General features: G+C 35.4%; 1 protein-coding gene across 4 annotated transcripts in view; it reads right to left on the bottom strand.

Moving 5' to 3' along the window:
• shtd (anaphase promoting complex subunit 1) overlaps window positions 1-18,725 on the bottom strand; it is an 844,012-nt gene that overhangs the window by 124,015 nt on the left and 701,272 nt on the right. For all 4 annotated transcript variants that reach the window (XM_090401046.1, XM_090401047.1, XM_090401049.1 and 1 more), the window contains one exon: window positions 15,408-15,475. In XM_090401046.1, the coding sequence (XP_090257172.1) occupies window positions 15,408-15,475 (68 nt within the window). The remainder of the gene's footprint in view (window positions 1-15,407; window positions 15,476-18,725) is intronic.

Here is an 18,725-nt window from a genome sequence, read left to right as displayed (position 1 = left end):
TCTTGGCGGCCGTATTCTCCGCGAGAAGAAACAAATCTGGCTGTCCACAGAAGGCCAGTTTCCTGTGAACCTATGAAGCACTAAAGAACCAAAAGGGAAGATAAGTAAACTTTGTTTGTGTTACACTGATTATGAGTGAAAGATTTGTGTCACGTTAATATGTTATGGAGAAGGAACATTAATGATATAGGATAAGATTGTATTGCTATCAGTTTAGAGGGATATTGAATTTAATCTTACTATCTGTCGTTGTGTTTAAGTTCGCCTTTATATTGAATGAAGTTAAGGATATGTTAGAGTAAAGAATTGGTAAAATAAAATTGGAAATTGGAGATTGTGAAAAATATGAATGTTATCTTGTGTAGTCTGACAGAGCTACGGAGTTTTAGATTGATTGTGATAATAGTACATGATTAATGCATTAGCGAAGGTTAATATAATTCTTACTATAGGAAGCTACTGTATAATATTTTATAAGTGTAATAGTAGTGTTTGAATTTTATATACCTTGTCTGAAACTCCCTTAAGATGGGATTTAATTTAGTGTTATTATGTGCTATCAACTTTTGAATATAATAAACCTTGCTTTTGATTCTAACAAAGACTTTCTGTGATTTCTGGAATCCGATGCACTGCTTATAAAATATTAATGCGAACCTATGCGGGATATTAGAAAAGAGTAAATTTTGGTCGGGGTGCTTAAGGGTCAAAGCTGTATAACTGAGAGGAGACCTCCACATAGCCTTTAAAGGAATGCGGAGAACCGACCAGGGCTTCTGACCTAATGTCCAATCCTCACCTTCTCGTGGTGCACCCTGTTGGGTATCTACTTTGATACTGAACGAACGAGGATGGGCTGGCAATTTGGGATTTAGCCGACCAAATTGTATTCTTATTGGTTAAACCAAAATAAAAAATGATGGTACAACATAACAAAATTTCATGCCGGCTGGGGCGTCGCCCGGTTAAACAAGGCCCCCGTTGTTTTCGCCAGGGAACCAGGGCGAACAGCGAAAAGTCAGCTACTGGAACAAATCTGAAAACAAACCCCAACTCAACATCACCAGAGTTAAAGATCGGTACTATCAACGTAAGAAGCCTGAATGGCAAAGAAATGGAGCTAGCTGAGGAATTAGATAAGTACCAGATCGACATAATAGGGGTGACTGAAACAAAAAAGACAAAAACTGGTGAGATCTTTCTGAGCAATAAATACAAAATGTTATATTCAGGCAATGACAATCAAGGAAAAGAAGGAGTAGCCATAGTATTCAACACAAAATACGAGGCTAATCTTCTTGAATGGCAGTCAGTCTCAAGTAGAGTAATGTGGGCAAATCTGAGAATGGGGAACTGGACAATGAGACTTATTTGTGCCTATGGTCCCACAGAAGGTTCTACTAAGGTAGAAGCGGAGGAATTTTTTGAGGCTTTAGAAAAAGCAACTGACACAATGAAAAATGAAAAATTGGTCCTTGTTGGGGATCTAAATAGCAGAGTAGGAAATGATTGTGAGACATACAAAAATATTTTGGGAAAATTTGGAGAAAAGAGCAAAGCTAATAATAATGGCAAATATCTGTTGGATTTTTGCTCAGGACATGGACTGGTTATTACTAACACCATGTTCCAACATAAAAATGTGCACAAATTCACATGGAGAGAAGAGGCTAGGAATAAGAAAAGTCTCATTGACTATGTTATTGTTGATAGTGATGTTTTCTCGCTGGTGCAGGACACCAGAGTGTACAGAGGATTTGAAATTGGAAGTGATCACTATTTAGTCTTCAGCAGGATAAAATTGAATTTCATATTGAAAAGAATAACATGTAAGAAAGTTTTAAAGCGAATAAAAGTTGAGCAGCTCTCAGATGTGAACTGTAGACTAAAATACAGAAATATTATTGAAAAGAAAATGAAAGAGTTTGAGAACAGGAATCAAACCTTGGAGATTCAGTGGCAAACTCTGAAGGAAACATTGATTGATTCTGCCAGAGAGGCATGTGGTGAGGTTGTGTGCAAGGATAAAAAAATCAGAACTCCCTGGTGGACACAGGAAGTTAAAGAGGCAGTGAAGGAAAAGAAGAAAGCATATCAAAAGTTCCTGGCAAATAAGTCAGCTTTTACTCTTACAGAATACAGAGACAAATGTAAGAAAGCTAATCAGTGTGTAAAACTAGCTAAACAAAAGTCATGGGAGGACTTTGGCAAGAATATAGAAAATAAATATCAAGAAGGTGGCAAAATATTCTGGAGGTTGTTGAAGAAGCTTAGGAATGGAGGAAAGAGTGCTGTAAAAGGAATTAGAGATGATAATGGTGAAATGAAAACAGGAGAAAAAGATATCCTTGAAGTATGGAGTAATTACTTTGAAAAACTGCTAAATGAAACAAGCAGTGACGACAGCACAGTGATAAAAAACACTGACCAGGCATGCAGTCAGGAATACATATCCATACTTGAAGTAGAAAAAGCCATCAAAGGCTTGAAATGTGGAAAAGCAGCAGGAGTAGATGATATTCGACCAGAAATGCTGAAGTATGGTGGTATGAGAGTCTTACAGTGGCTGCACTGCATAGTTCAGAAAGCCTGGACAGAGGGACGAATTCCCGATGATTGGAGTAGAGCTCTCATAGTACCCATATATAAAAAGGGAAATAAAACTGAATGTGAGAATTACAGAGGTATTTCCCTACTGAGTGTTCCTGGCAAGATCTATGCAAGTATACTTGAGAAACGGTTGAGAAGAATTGTGGAAGAAAAGCTTGGTGAAGAACAAGCTGGATTCAGGCCAAATAGAGGCTGTCAGGATCAGATCTTCACTTTACGACAAATAGTCGAGAAAGCATGGGAATATAACAAAGATCTGTATTTAAGTTTTGTCGATTTGGAAAAGGCATATGACAAGGTGCCAAGAGAGAAGCTATTCAATATGCTTCAGTTATATGGTGTCAATGGGGCATTATATCAAGCAATACTTAGTCTTTATTTGAGTTGTGAGTCAGCAGTTAGAATTGAAGGAAGTACAGGAAGATGGTTTAATGTTAAATCTGGTGTGAGACAAGGATGTACATTATCCCCTCTGTTATTCATTATCTATATGGATCACATTATGAAGGAATGTGGTATTAAACCTGATATCAAAATTGGAGATGTTAATGTCAGCTCTTTGCTTTATGCAGACGATGTTATACTTCTAAATAAATCCGCTACAAGTCTGCAAGATTCTCTGACTAAATTGAATAGCTGTTGTAATAGATATGGTATGAAGGTCAGCAATAAAAAGACAAAGACAATGAAAATAGGCAGAATCATTGAAAATGTCAACTGTGTTGTGAATGGAGAACCTGTGGAACAAGTGAAACATTTCAGCTACTTAGGCACAATTTTTACTGAAGATGGTAAACTAAATATAGAAATAGAAAACAGAATCAGCAAAGCTGGTATCGTGGGAAGTCAATTGAATAAATTCATATGGAATAAGAAAGAAATTAGTCGGAACACTAAATTAGCTGTATACAAGACTGTGTTCAAGCCAATTTTAACTTATGGATCTGAGAGTTGGGTCAGAAGTAAAACACTTGACCAAAGACTAGAGACCACAGATATGAGAGTCCTGAGAAAGATTAGAGGTGTGAACAGATGGCATCAATGGCAATATCATATTAAAAATGAGGATGTTAGGAAAGAACTTGACATTGTCAGCATCCAGGAATGCATTAGCAGAGCTAATCTCAGATGGTATGGTCACTTAAATAGAATGGGAGAGGAAAGATTAGCAAAACAAGTGTTCTCTGCCAGGTTGGCAGGAAAACGACCCAGAGGAAGACCAAGATATAGGTGGATTGATACGGTACAAAGTGCCTTAGACGATAGAAATATAAGATCTGATAATGTTGGGGTTTTGACAAGTAACAGACTGATTTGGAGGAAAATTGTAGATAGGAAGTTAGTAATGATGTAATTTTTTCATGTAGTACTGTCATATCCTGTACACCCCTTGAGGGTACATTACAGGAATTTGATGATGATGATGATGATAAATTTTGGTCACGTCTGCAGAGTTGATAGGTATCATTAAGTACTGTCCTGAGATTACCTCTTGGTTGTTAATATTAATAATCTAATAGCGCTAAGTGGCGCAACGAAACAAATAAATTTCTCGGCGTTTTATGAGAGGGAAATCTCAGACACTCTGATACTGCCTCGTTCTCGAGGAAATTCCATTGTCCCTCAAAGGTACCACGTGCTACCCGGTAGAGTGTATTATGGAGATATAGCATAAAAGGTTAAAATAATTGTGATAAGGAAGAAAGTGACACAACATAAATGGCGGTAGGATATTGGTAGAATAAGGTTAACAAAAAAAAAACTACAATTCGATACAACAATACCATATATAGGAGAAACAGGATGCACAATTCCTATCATACAAAAAGAACATAAACATCACATTAAATTTAATAATTATGGTGAAGGTGGCCTTTCTGATCATGCATTGAACACCTTACGTAGAAATGACTGGAAAAGCACTAGTTGTCTACATCACACCAAAACATGGTATGAATGCAAATTTAAGGAAGCCTGTGAGATTATTACCAACCACCCCAATCTGAACAATAATGATGGTCTAAAAATCCCAAACATATGGAAGGCATATATTCGACCCACGGAACCTTCCTCTCTAAGAGCAGCTATAAACAGGGCTGTAGAAAATCCAGGATTCTAAATAAAAAATCCTAATGCTAAAAATAGGACATCATTGTTACTGAAAGAATGTTTATTCATGTTACCATAAATAGAATTTAGCTTGATGTAGTTTATAAATAAGTATTTTTTTTTCACTAGAGGTCATGCCAGTAGAATAACTAGTGATCAATTCATTGTTTCTCTAGCTTACTGTATGTAATGTAACTTAGCTTGTCCTGTATATTTGTATATGATCCAAATGATGATCTTAATACGAAGATCGAAATGTCAGGATATTAAAAGAGTTATTTATAACAAAGTCCATAATTTCTAAAATGAATGCTGATCACCATGTAACACTAAAAGAAAGGAATATTTTAATGTTCCATGTCACTAACTCATTACTACTTCATGCATTTTACATTTTGGATCTTCACTTTTCATAATATCTTTCATTTCAATTCATACTGAATTTTGGCCTACTTATAAGTTTAGTATGTAAAAACCCTTTCAGAAATTAGATAACTCTACAAAATAAATATGCTATAATATACAATGCTTGTACATAGAAAGGAGATGACAACACGATGTAACAACTAAAATAATTTTTATTATTTCTTATAAGTGCATGCATGCAGGCATCACATGTAAAGGACACTGAGTAAGGAAATAGTAAAAAGCCCAAAGTCCTAAATGAGTCGCCTATAGCAAGGTTTTCCCAAACTTTTTTTTCCGTGGTCCAGTTATTTTAATACTTCATCTTCGTGACCCACTAAAATTTTTATGGCCAATAGGTAAAATAAAACAGATTTGAATGTTCATAGAGTTTTCATTTATTATTATTATAATAAAGAAGCATTTACTCTTACAAAAATATAAAGAAATTACACTAAAGCCAAGTAATTTATTAATTACGTCATTAGTTGAGCTACTGTACTGTGAACAAAGAGACTGTGAAATGGCGATGCGGACAGAGTGCGTTTCTTGTCTCTATTAATTAAATTATTTATTCATTAGTCCTGATTAAACGCTATTTACTTGTATTTTAGAGTTTAATGAAAAAAAGAAAACCCAAAAACGAAACACCTAGGTTTTAGAAAGTTTTTTAGGCGACCCGGCATTTAGTTTTCGTGTCCGGTGCCGGGTTGTAACCCACCATTTGGGAAATGCTGGCCTATAGGCAGATTAGAGTTCACAAGTGCAAAAAAGTAGCATTATGCATTGAATTTTTTTTATTTTTTTACAGCACAGAAGCATATACAAGAAAGTCTTTAGTACTTATATTTACTTGAGTGAATTAAAATGGCCTTCTCCAGCCAATTCCTGAAAGACCTCAGATGACTTAGTGGTAGGTACTGAATATAGCTCAGGAATTCTAATGTTTCAAATATGTCTCAGATTATGTGAACAAATACAGAATATCATTTGTACAGTACAGTAAAACTAAATCTGCAGGGCAACGCTCAAAGAATTTCTTCACATGTCATGATACAAAAGTTTGCAAGGGAAGCAAAAGTAGAAAGTCCATGACTGTATACTCTATATTTGTAAAATTTCCCCTGTCAAATGAAAGTGAAAGTCATGATGAATCGAAACAGGACTGGAATACTGGGAGAATATTATGCTTGGAATAAATAAAAAAAAAGTCTTTAAGTTGACCTCTGGTCAAGAAAGGAGGAGACTTCAAAACAGACAATTATGTCAGTACTGTGGAAGATATGTTTTTCTGTACTAGATTAAAAGCAAGCCAAGATCTTGATGTGTGATGAGGTATTAATCATTACTATGAGAAAACACTCTTGGATAAATGTTTAACCATCATATTGTAGGAAGTAGGTGAATTAATGCCAGAACAAATGAGTGTAATGGTACTTTTTTTTTGTTTGTTAATTTGGGGCAACTTGCATGTTTGAAAGCAGGGTAGGATTTAGAATTATATAATTCTTTTAACTTATCTATATCCTTCCCATGACATGAGATTACACTTCTAAGAAGCTTTGAGGTTATTTTTTTTATTATTATTATTTTTATTTATTTATTTTTAACCTGCGTGTTTGTAAGATTAGCATATCTGGACCAATCTTTTAGTAAGGTAATTAGATTATGTGCTGTTATTTTTTAATACAATGTTTTGAGAGGTTGCTTTTTGGAGATCCTACATGGTAGAATGTAAGTGAAATTGATTAACAAAACAGAGAAAAGCTTTACGTCCTAAATAACTTATCTATGAGCATGATTGGGTGTTTTTTTCAGTCTAGGTAGAAGGTGTGAAGGTCAGAGTTCCTGGATATATCAAGCATAACATTAATGGCAATGTGGGTGGGAGAGATGGAGACATCTTGATCATTGTGTATCACAAAGTAAGATTTTTTTTTTTTTTTTTGGTATAGGTTTAACCCTCTATTGCCCATTGTAACTCTGAAGTCACAAACCAGTTATGTCATTATTTTATTGCTATTATGGATGTTATTCCTCTGTAATCAATGTAAGTTCCAGTATGGCCTACTTGGTTGCATGTGTTGGCAATACTAGAAAGTACATATTTATATCACTAGAGGTCTGTATGTACAGGACTGCTGCCACATGTTGTTTCAGTTGTTTAGTCCTTGTTTGTACAAGGACTAAACAACTGAAAACCATTTTACAGCTTTATTTTTCATGTTTGTAACAAATAAAAAGACATAAACTCAAATGTAAGTATAATTCTTCAATATGATATGAATATTATCTTAGGAAAGTTATTATTACTGTTTTTATGAATGAAATTGGGTATCTACTTGGATACTGAACAAACAAAGATGGGCTGGCAATTTGGGATTTAGCCGACCAAATTGTCTTCTTATTGGCTTAAACCAAAATAAAAAAATGATGGTACAACACGACAAAATTTCATGCTGGCTGAGGCGTCGCCCGGTTAAACAAGGCCCCCCCATTGTTTTCGCCAGGGAACCAGGGCGAACAGCGAAAAGTCAGCGACTGGAACAAATCTGAAAACAAACCCCAACTCAACATCACCAGAGTTAAACATCGGTACTATCAACGTAAGAAGCCTGAATGGCAAAGAAATGGAGCTAGCTGAGGAATTAGATAAGTACCAGTTCGACATAATAGGGGTGACTGAAACAAAAAAGACAAAAACTGGCGAGATCTTTCTGAGCAATAAATACACAATGTTATATTCAGGCAATGAAAATCAAGGAAAAGGAGTAGCAGCCATAGTATTCAACACAAAATACGAGGCTAATCTTCTTGAATGGCAGTCAGTCCCAAGTAGAGTAATGTGGGCAAATATGAGAATGGGGAACTGGACAAAGAGACTTATATGTACCTATGGTCCCACAGAAGGTTCTACTAAGGTAGAAGTGGAGGAATTTTTTGAGGCTTTAGAAAAAGGCACTGACACAATGAAAAAGGAAAAGCTGGTCCTTGTTGGGGATCTAAATAACAGAGTAGGAAATGATTGTCAGACACAAAAATATTTTGGGAAAATTTGGAGAAAACAGCAAAGCTAATAATAATGGCAAATATCTGTTGGATTTCTGCTCAGGACATGGACTAGTTATTACTAACACCATGTTCCAACATAAAAATGTGCACAAATTCACATGGAGAGAAGAGGCAAGGAATAAGAAAAGTCTCATTGACTATGTTATAGTTGATAGTGATGTTTTCTCCTTGGTGCAGGACACCAGAGTGTACATTTGAAATTAGAAGTGATCACTATTTAGTCTTGAGCAGGATAACATTGAATTTCATATTGAAAAGAAGAACATGTAAGAAAGTTTTAAAGCAAATAAAAGTTAAGCAGATGTGAACTGTAGACTAAAATACACAAAGATTATTGAAGAAAAAATGAAAGAGTTTGAGAACAGGAATCAGACCTTGGAGATTCAGTGGCAAACCTAGAAGAAAATCCTGATTGATTCAGCCAGAGAGGCATGTGGTGAGGTTGTCTGCAAGGATAGAAAAATCAGAACTCCATGGTGGACACAGGAAGTTAAAGAGGTAGTGAAGGAAAAGAAGAAAGCATATCAAAAGTTCCTGGCAAATAAGTCAGCTTGTGCTCTTAGAGAATACCGAGACAAATGTAAGAAAGCTAAACACTGTGTAAAACTAGCTAAACAAAAGTCATGGGAGGACTTTGGCAAGAACATAGAAAATAAATATGAAGAAGGTGGCAAAATATTCTGGAGGTTGTTGAAGAAGCTTAGGAATGGAGGAAAGAGTGCTGTAAAAGGAGTTAGAGATGATAAAAGTGACATGAAAAGAGGAGAAAAAGATATCCTTGAAGTATGGAGTAATTACTTTGAAAAACTGCTAAATGAAACAAGCAGTGATGACAGCACAGTGATAAAAAAAAAAAAAAAAACATTGACCAGGCATGCAGTCAGGAATACATATCCATACTTGAAGTAGAAAAAGCCATCAAAGGCTTGAAATGTGGAAAGGCAGCAGGAGTAGATGATATTCAACCAGAAATGCTGAAGTATAAGAGTCTTACAGTGGCTGCACTGCATAGTTCAGAAAGCCTGGACAGAGGGACGAATTCCCGATGATTGGAGTAGAGCTCTCATAGTACCCATATATAAAAAGGGAAATAAAACTGAATGTGAGAATTACAGAGGTATTTCCCTACTGAGTGTTCCTGGCAAGATCTATGCAAGTATACTTGAGAAATGGTTGAGAAGAATTGTGAAAGAAAAGCTTGGTGAAGAACAAGCTGGATTCAGGCTAAATAGAGGCTGTCAGGATCAGATCTTCACTTTACGACAAATAGTCGAGAAGGCATGGGAATATACAGAGATCTGTTTTTGAGTTTTGTCGATTTGGAAAAGGCATATGACAAGGTGCCAAGAGAGAAGCTATTCAATACGCTACAGTTATATGGTGTCAATGGGGCATTATATCAAGCTATACTTAGTCTGTATTTGAGTTGTAAGTCAGCAGTTAAAATTGAAGGAAGTACAGGAAGATGGTTTAATGTTAAATCTGGTGTGAGACAAGGATGTACATTATCCCCTCTGTTATTCATTATCTATATGGATCACATTATGAAAGAAAGTGGTATTAAATATGATATCAAAATTGGAGATGTTAATGTCAGCTCTTTGCTTTATATGGATGATGTTATACTTCTAAATAAATCCGCTAGAAGTCTGCAAGATTCTCTGACTAAATTGAATAGCTGTTGTAATAGATATGGTATAAAGGTCAGCAATAAAAATACAAAGACAATGAAAATAGGCAGAATCATTGAAAATGTCAACTGTGTTGTGAATGGAGAACCTGTGGAACAAGTGATACATTTCTGCTACTTAGGCACGATTTTTACTGAAGATGGTAAATTAAATATAGAAATAGACAACAGAATCAGCAAAGTTGGTATGGTAGGAAGTCAATTGAATAAATTCATACGGAATAAGAGAGAAATTAGTCGGAACGCTAATTTAGCTGTATACAAGACAGTGTTCAAACCAGTTTTAACTTATGGATATGAGAGCTGGGGCAGAAGTAAAACACTTGACCAAAGACTAGAGACCGCAGATATGAGATTCCTGAGAAAGATTATACGCGTGAACAGATGGCATCAATGGCAATATCATATTAAAAATGAGGATATTAGGAAAGAACCTGACATTGTCAACATCCAGGAATGCGTTAGCAGAGCTAATCTCTGGTGGCATGGTCACTTAAACAGAATGGACGAGGAAAGATTAGCAAAACAAGTGTTTTCTACCAGGTTGGCAGGAAAACGACCCAGAGAAAGACTAAGATATAGGTGGATTGATATGGTACAAAGTGCCTTAGATGATAGAAATATAAGATCTGATAATGTTGGAGTCTTGACAAGTAACAGACTGATTTGGAGAAAAATTGTAGATAGGAAGTTAGTAATGATGTAATTTTTTTCATGTTGTACTATCATATCCTGTACACCCCTTGAGGGTACATGGCAGGAATTTGATGATGATGATGAATGAAATTAGGTTTGTGACTTTCAAGTATCACTGGGCACTAACAGTACCATAATCATACTTTAGGTTACAGTCATGGATGTAAAAGCATTTTATGGAAGAAGAAAAACGAGCAGGAGCATGTTCGAGTAAGATTAATTTCTGGTTATGAATCTGAAGATTCTGTATTGGCTTCAGACAGTGAGCATGACAAAGTAAGCATTAATATGGGTAAGAATGTTATGCCTATTATTATCTGAGAGCGATGAAAGTGATGAAGATAGTGTTGATAGACAACTCAGTGAAAATGAAGATGACTCTATGGACAGTGAAATGAATTATGTCAGTTCTGACTGGAAGAAAGTTACCTGCCACTCTACTCGGCCCATTCAGCAGTGGAACGGAAGCCTGATTCCTGGACCGGGAACTCTCCATGAACCTGTTAGTTATTTTAGGCACTTATTGGACAATGACATTTTGGAAAATACAGCATACCAAACAAATGTATATGCAATACAAAAAGATGCATCAAAGCCAATCAACACTGATAAGAATGAAATCTAACAATTTTTTGGATGCTGTATATACATGTCAGTTTATGGAATTTCATAAACTGACATATAGTTCTGACTCAGGTCAGAACTGCCCAGTGTGATTTCCAAGTCACAAACCTATTTTGGAAAAATTAAAATTTAGAAATATAAAATTGCACCATATATGTGTTCAGCAGTTCAGTGTTAAACTATCTGTAAGCATATGTAATTTTTTTTAATCACATAATTAATTCGGGCAATAGAGGGTTAATAGCAAAGTTCTGGTGATTCAGAGCACTGATTGCTTCAGGTTTGAGGAAGGTAGAAGAAAGTTTAGCTTCAGTATGTTTGAACTGTAGCCGAGGGTTAGAAGCAGCATTCTTTATGAGGTAGATGACTCTGGTAATATGCCAACTATTTTTTTAAATTGTTTAAAAAAAAAAACAAAAAAAAACAGCCAGTATATCTGTTAATGAGTTAGTGAAACAACCTGTCTGATAGTAAGTATTCAAGGAGTGCCACCAATTTAATCATGTATAAGAGCAGAGAGCAGGATTGCACACATAAATAGAGAATGCTTTGGATTAATGAAAAAAATGTTTCAATTTTACACAACTAGGAATAATGTTATTACTCCTGCAAATTTTAAAAAGGTTAGCCTGCTAATTTGTCTAGAGAACTTCAATCTCAACTGAACAAAAGGTATGAGCCTTGGTTTGCTAATAAATATCTGAATTATCATATATCTAATGATCAAGATTATATGGCAATTATCACTCATAATGACAGTTTTTTTAGAAAGGAAGATACAATAAAATGTAGATGATATAAAAACTAAAACAATTTAATTATTATTTTGCATCTATTTCATCTATTTTTTCCATTTTAATCTGTTCAGTTAACCGAAAGGCTTCAGTTTCAACTTACTGTATTGACAGTCCTTGCATGCTATGGAATCTCCACATTATCTTAAAACTTGATAAAAACAACCTTACAACCACTTACAGACCTTTACTGGCCCATTATCTACTCCACTAAAGACTAGCTCCAGTCTCTAGACCTGCCAGGTTTTTAGCAGGTCGTTTGCAGTTGTAAACTACCCTATGTCCAAACAGGCAGGAGAGCTAAGTCAGTGATAAGGACTATATCTGTTTCCACACTACAGTCACTCAGGACCTGCAACCATGTTTGGATACCCCCAACACAGGATATGATGGCAGACGGTCACTCTACTCCACTGCAGCAAACATAAATAGAAGAGACTATTCATTGAATATACCTCAGCCAAGAAACTATGTAAATCTCAACAGATTTGGTTGTGTGAAACTGCTTCAAATTTGGCAAACTGTCATCTTTCATACTTCAGCCCAAGAGCCAAGAACACCCATTTTAGCCTACTAGAGTGCAATATATATAGGCTCATGAAGTACGAGGTTGACATACTTCAGCCTTGTTACTCAGTCTAGTGAGTGTGTGCACACATTGTATTCTGTTTCCCGATGGCGGCAATTTGATTGCCAAAATACAGAAGATATTAAATTTATTGTAGTTAATATCAGTCTACATTGTAATTTCCTTTTAAAAAATGCAGTTACAAATAATCAATGTATAAGCTTTACTGCCAGACTTATTGAGTTAAAGTTAGTGTTACAAATGAGTATCTCCTAAATTTTTGGTAAATTATATACAGCTCTATTTGTTGATGTTTGGGAAGTGTTTCACTGAAGTCTGAATATCATTTGGTATAATCTGGTGTATGTGTCAAAATGATATTCCAGTTTGGTCCAGATCCAGGTCAATTCATGTAGCAAGAGATGTCCTACTAACTACTGTTAAAATACTGTTAATAAGTATTCCAGAATAAAAAGTCCATGGTCCTATCTCTAATGCTTCTGCAGTCAACTTCTAGAATAAAGACAATAGAGAGACAGTAAATATAAAGACTGATTTATTAGCTTAAAACTCAACTAGGTTTTGTGTATGTTGAAATATACTGCTTCAGGAAAAATTACATATTTCAAAAAGGAGGCATTTACAAAATACAACTCAATGATAAATGTTTAGCTGTTTAATCAATGAAACAGTTGGACAATTAAGCATGAGGTTAAATCAAATTCAAGAGGCATTGTTATGTCTAAGGGTGCAAATTACATGTCAGATGAAATAAGGACCATAATTGATGTAAGATATTTTTTTTTTTTTTTTTTTTTTAATACTGGATGGCAACGTGTAACATTTTGGAAGCTTTTTTGAATTTCCTTATAAAACTGTTGTAGTGAAATATTGGTCCCGCCCCCCCCCCCCTTTTTTAATCTCCACCCATACAAAGTTGTAAACCAATAGTACAACAGGTGAGCTTCCTCGTCCCCGCTTTTTATTATTATTGTTTATTTTTTTTGCTAAAGGACTTGAATAATTTTCATTTGTTGTATGTGTTCTGACATATGAATATCTCCAGATCTTGACAGACCACATGCAGCAAGACGAAAGCAACAGATTTTGCAGTCCTTCCATTCCTTAGAATAGGAGAGGTTTCAGCAGATGTAAATACTGAGATCTTATGAAGAGGAATGAGGATTACTTTTATTTTTTGTAGTCTTAATATCTGTGATATTTTATCTGTCTTGTGTTGGATATAAGGAAGAGATACTACTCTTCAATAGTCCTGGTTCTTCAGGTTATTTAGATATTTTTGTAGGAGGATAATACAAAATGATTTATTTTATTTTTTTTTTACATTCATTTCATGATAATGTCAGAATGAGATGATTAACTTCTTGATTCTAGAATGCTACACTTGTCAGTCTCAAATGGATGAAAAGATGAAAAAAAAGTTAATGGATACTACATATAAAAATGAGACCTTAACACTTTTTTTTGCATCCTCTGATTCAAATTCTATTGTTTTTGCTGCATGGGTGATGCAGATTATACACTATTCGTGTCCACATCTCTCCACTGAACTGTTGGCTGAAACCTCTCTTTTTCACATAGTCTATTCTAAAAAAAAAAATCTAAGGGCCTTTTGAAGTGATAGAAAACTATAACTATACGCATTTTCAATAATCACATTATTATTATTTTATCAAATTATGAAGATCAATACAGATGATATGAGAACATGTAGAAACTGCAACAACTGCCCTAATACTGAACTGACACCCACTCACATTTTTACCTGTCCAGCAATTACAGCAGCCTGCAAGCAATAGACCTTAATCCTGAACAACAGCTCTATACAAACAAAATCATCAACATAGCCAAAGCAGTTTAAGGAGCACATGGAAACATCTAAGACTCTTCAAAGGACAAGACAACAACATTGAATTGTTAGGATGAAATTATGTAATCCTGAAAGAGAAAGAAACAAAAACAGAAATAGTGTTTCAGGCTTGTCAAAAAGCACCTTTATAACAGTGAATGTGATTAATTAAGGACAAAGGAAAGTAGTAGGCCATGTTCCCCTCTCTAAATGGGTATTTATTTGAAAGGAATACTTTCATAACACAAATGAGATAATTAACAGACTTTTTTTTTCTTTTAGAAAGTAAGAAAGAATAGAAACCATCTATCCATAGCTGATGGATGATTTATCCAGTCCTAATGAAATTGCAACGCAGAACCTCATGTGCGATTTTGAAAGCATATTGCAAACAGTCTGTTGCAATCATTCAACCTCACTTTACAGATTCAGAATTGAAGGAATATAAACTGTAAATACATCTTAAATTATTTAAGAAAGATTTGGTTGATTACCTTTTTTAAAAAACTTGGATGATATACTCTGTAATTCCAGATACTAAGACTTTAACAGCATTTCTCCAGAGTGGAATGGCAAGGATGCATTCACTGAGACAGCTAATACATTGTTTCTTTCATTGATGTGTTTATGAGTTCCCAGGAGTATTGTGCGAGAAGAGGGAGGAAGGAGAATTTCATAGAGTAAACCTTTCAACTACTGTCTGGGGTTGGTTAACGTAGCCTCACTTGAAAAGCATTTCTCATTTTTGATACAATTTGAATATGTAAACACATGAACACGTCTGAAAACACCAGCAGCCAGAATATTAGATTTACTAGTGATATGTGAATAGTCTAATCAAATACAAATCTCTCACAGAAAATCAGTTCCATTAAGATGCTTCATTATTTATTTTTTCCCATGAGAAGCCTGTATATTATTCATTGGCAAATTAATTATACAGCAAGTTTGCATTCTAATAAAACTTACTTCAAGGCACTCCAGTTTGTAGTGCAGTCAAATACTATTGGCCAGTATCTAGAATCCTCAACAACAACCTAGAGATTAGGAAGGAAAAAATTAAACCTTTATAAGAACAGCATATAATTATCTCTGAGGAAAACAAAACAAAACAAAACAAAAAAAAAAAACTAAGTAATTATTGAGAGAGAAAGCAAAATTAATACAGTAAATTGCATCCAGCCTCCTATTATCTGTATACTCTGTCAACTTTGGATCATCACTGAGCTTAGTTCTCAAGGTTAGTTGGTCACTAGAGGACAGATCATTATGTGTAAAAAAAAAAAGCTTTTGAACAAATACTAATAGTAACTGAATATATTCCCTCACCTTCTTTTTAACATGATTTGCTGAAGTTGCTTCTAACCCCCCCCCCCACTTCACCAGAAGACTTTATATTCAAGATTTAAAAAATAATTGTTGAGAATGACTTGCAGCAATTCAGAACTTTTGTCCCCATTTGAGTTTGCATGAAAAAATCTAATGGTATGAGTTGGCTTCTGGTAGACAATCTAGCATATGCTACCAATTAAATCTTTATTAAATAAAAGATCTAGAAAAGCAAGTTTGTTGTCCATCTTTATTTTGATGGTGAAATATATTTATGGATGGGGACCATTCAGAAAACATAAAATTTTTAGTTTATCATCTATGTAATTTCACAACACAGCTGACTTCAAACTGGCTTATGATACAGCTGTCTCAAAACATTTCTATTTATAAGTTTGTAAACAGCAGTGATGAAGAGACCAATGTCAGACCTCATTGCATTTGTTCATAGAGCAGAAATAGACTGCAAATAGTAGTATGCAAAATGTTTCACGTATTTACTATCTTCCTTGCACTGTATTCAAAAATAACGGTTTTTGTCAATTTTACAAGGGGGGGGGGGAATCAGATAAGTTCTGAAGACATCTGAAGGCATCTTCTTTATTTTCATTAAAGATATAACCATTATTCATATTTAGTGCTCATGTTATTCCATTTAACTGATACCTGTTTGGTAAATGCGCAGGAACGAAGTTACTAAAAACAAGTAAAAATAACATAACTCAGAAAAAAAAATCGTTATTAACATCTGACCTCCATGGAGTAAGAGCCTCATCATGGGAGGTAACACACACACTATAACACACAAACTTCATCCAATGTTGCCTTAAACTAATTCAATGTCTCTATGTTCACAACACATTCAAGCAATGCATTCCATCACTTTTGATGGAATGCATTGCTTGAATTGATTTATTTATTCGTATGGAGTTTCCTCCCTTTTTCTCCCCCCGTCCCTATTGGGGCGAGTTGAGTCCCCTCATGGAGATTAAGTACTTATGGCTGTAGATCTGTGCGCGTTCACGGGGCTGGTTTGCCTGTTTGCTGGATGAAAAATGCCAGACAAACTGGCAAAAAAAACCCTACTGCCCACGCCCAAGACTGGCTAACTTGGCTATGGCTGAGGAAGATCACCAAATTCCTCACATCTTCGACGGGAATCGAACCTGGGACACACCTTCCCCAGTCATATGGTTGCGAAGTGCACAGCCACTAGGCTAACCGCGCAGACAATTCCATCACTAACCACTCTCCATGCAAAGAACCTTCTTCTTCTCACCACTTTGCTCACACTCTCCTAAACAGATTTAGGGATGGCCTCTTGTTCTACCCCTCTCTCTCTCCCCCCCACTATATGAAAAGCTCATTTCATGTTAATCTGGTAACAATCCCTGACCAACTTATATGTCTCAATCATATCTCTCCTCTTATTCAATCATTCACAAGGTTCTGCAAATTACATTCTTTAAATCTATCTTCATACTTCATATTCCAAAGACCATTTATTACCTTTGTGAATCTTCTCTGGACCTTTTCTAACATATCCTCATCACCACATGAGGCCTCATAAATAAAGAGGTTATGCATCTATTATACAATAGAATCATAACCTCATTATTTGTGCATGTCAAGGTCCTTTGCATCTTTGCCATTATCCAATGTTGTCCCTGAATTCCAGGTCGTTGGCCACCATCACTCCCAGATTTCTCATCTCCCCCTACCTCCTTTTAAAGTTTCCCCACCAAATGTATACTTTGGATCCCATTCAAACTGTACACACCCAAATTTCAAAACTTTACACTTTGCAACACTGAACTGACAGTTCCACTTACCTGTCTATTTATACAATCTATTCAAGTCCCCCTAAAGCCATAACATCTGCTTGACTCTGCATTCTTTTCCCCAATTTTGCATCATCTGCAAATAGTTGCATATCACCAGTTAAACACATCTCAATAACATGAAATTCAAATTGAACAACAATAGTCTGATTAAAGACTACTGCTGCACACCACTAGTGACTTTCCTCTTTCAGGGTACTGCATCCCTCTATACAACTTTCTGATACCTATCTGACAGCCAGTCACTGAACCAACTCAGTAGTTTGTTATCTAATCCCATCTGTTTCAGTTTATTTAGCAGCTTATTGTGCGGCAGTCTATCAAAATCTTTTGTTACCTTGTTATAGTATATAAGTTTGTAAAACATAATTTCCCTTTAACAAACCTATGCTGACAATCACAGAGAATATTGTTGTTATAAATCCATTTCTGTATCCTAGTTTTCAATAATCTCCCCAATACCTTAACCATAACTCCATATATACAGATTGCCCTATAATTTGTAGCCAACAGTCTTATCACTGTCTTTATGCAGTGGAACAATTTTACTTTTTTCCCACTCCACTGAGACCTGTGCTGTTGTAAGATTTATTAAACAGGCATGCCATTGCTAATACCTTAAGACACATGGTGATATTTTATCAAATTCTATTGCCTTATTGATGCCAAGCTTATTTATTTCCTCAAATACTTCCTGCTGACTCACAATTAAGCCATCCTCTTCTATTTCTTCTGCACTTAAATTTCTCACAATTTCATTCTAATGCGGATAAAACACCCTTATAAATGTTGACTAGGACAAAGGAGTGGGGTTGTAGATTTAATAAGTGCAAGGTGTTGCATTTTGGAGTGTAGAAATATAAGGCTGTGTACTATATTGATGGTGCCATACTATAGGAAGTGGACGAGATTCAAAATTTGGGAATCTGAAGTTTAGAGGGCATATTGCTAGTGTTGCAAAGGCTGCACACCATAGTGCTGCTATGATAAGAAGTACTCTAACATGTAAGGATAAGGAAGTGGTTGTGCCACTGTATAAAGCACTGGTCAGACCACACTTGGACTATTGTGCTCAGATCTGGTCACCTAGTTTTCAATGCGACGTGGAGACATTAGA

The sequence above is a fragment of the Typopeltis vanoorti genome, chromosome 11 (genome assembly GCF_054136105.1).
Source record: "Typopeltis vanoorti isolate ZY-2024b chromosome 11, IOZ_Tvanoo_1.0, whole genome shotgun sequence".
In the NCBI taxonomy this organism is placed as follows: Eukaryota; Metazoa; Arthropoda; class Arachnida; order Uropygi; family Thelyphonidae; genus Typopeltis; species Typopeltis vanoorti.
This window is presented reverse-complemented; position numbering and strand designations above follow the sequence as displayed.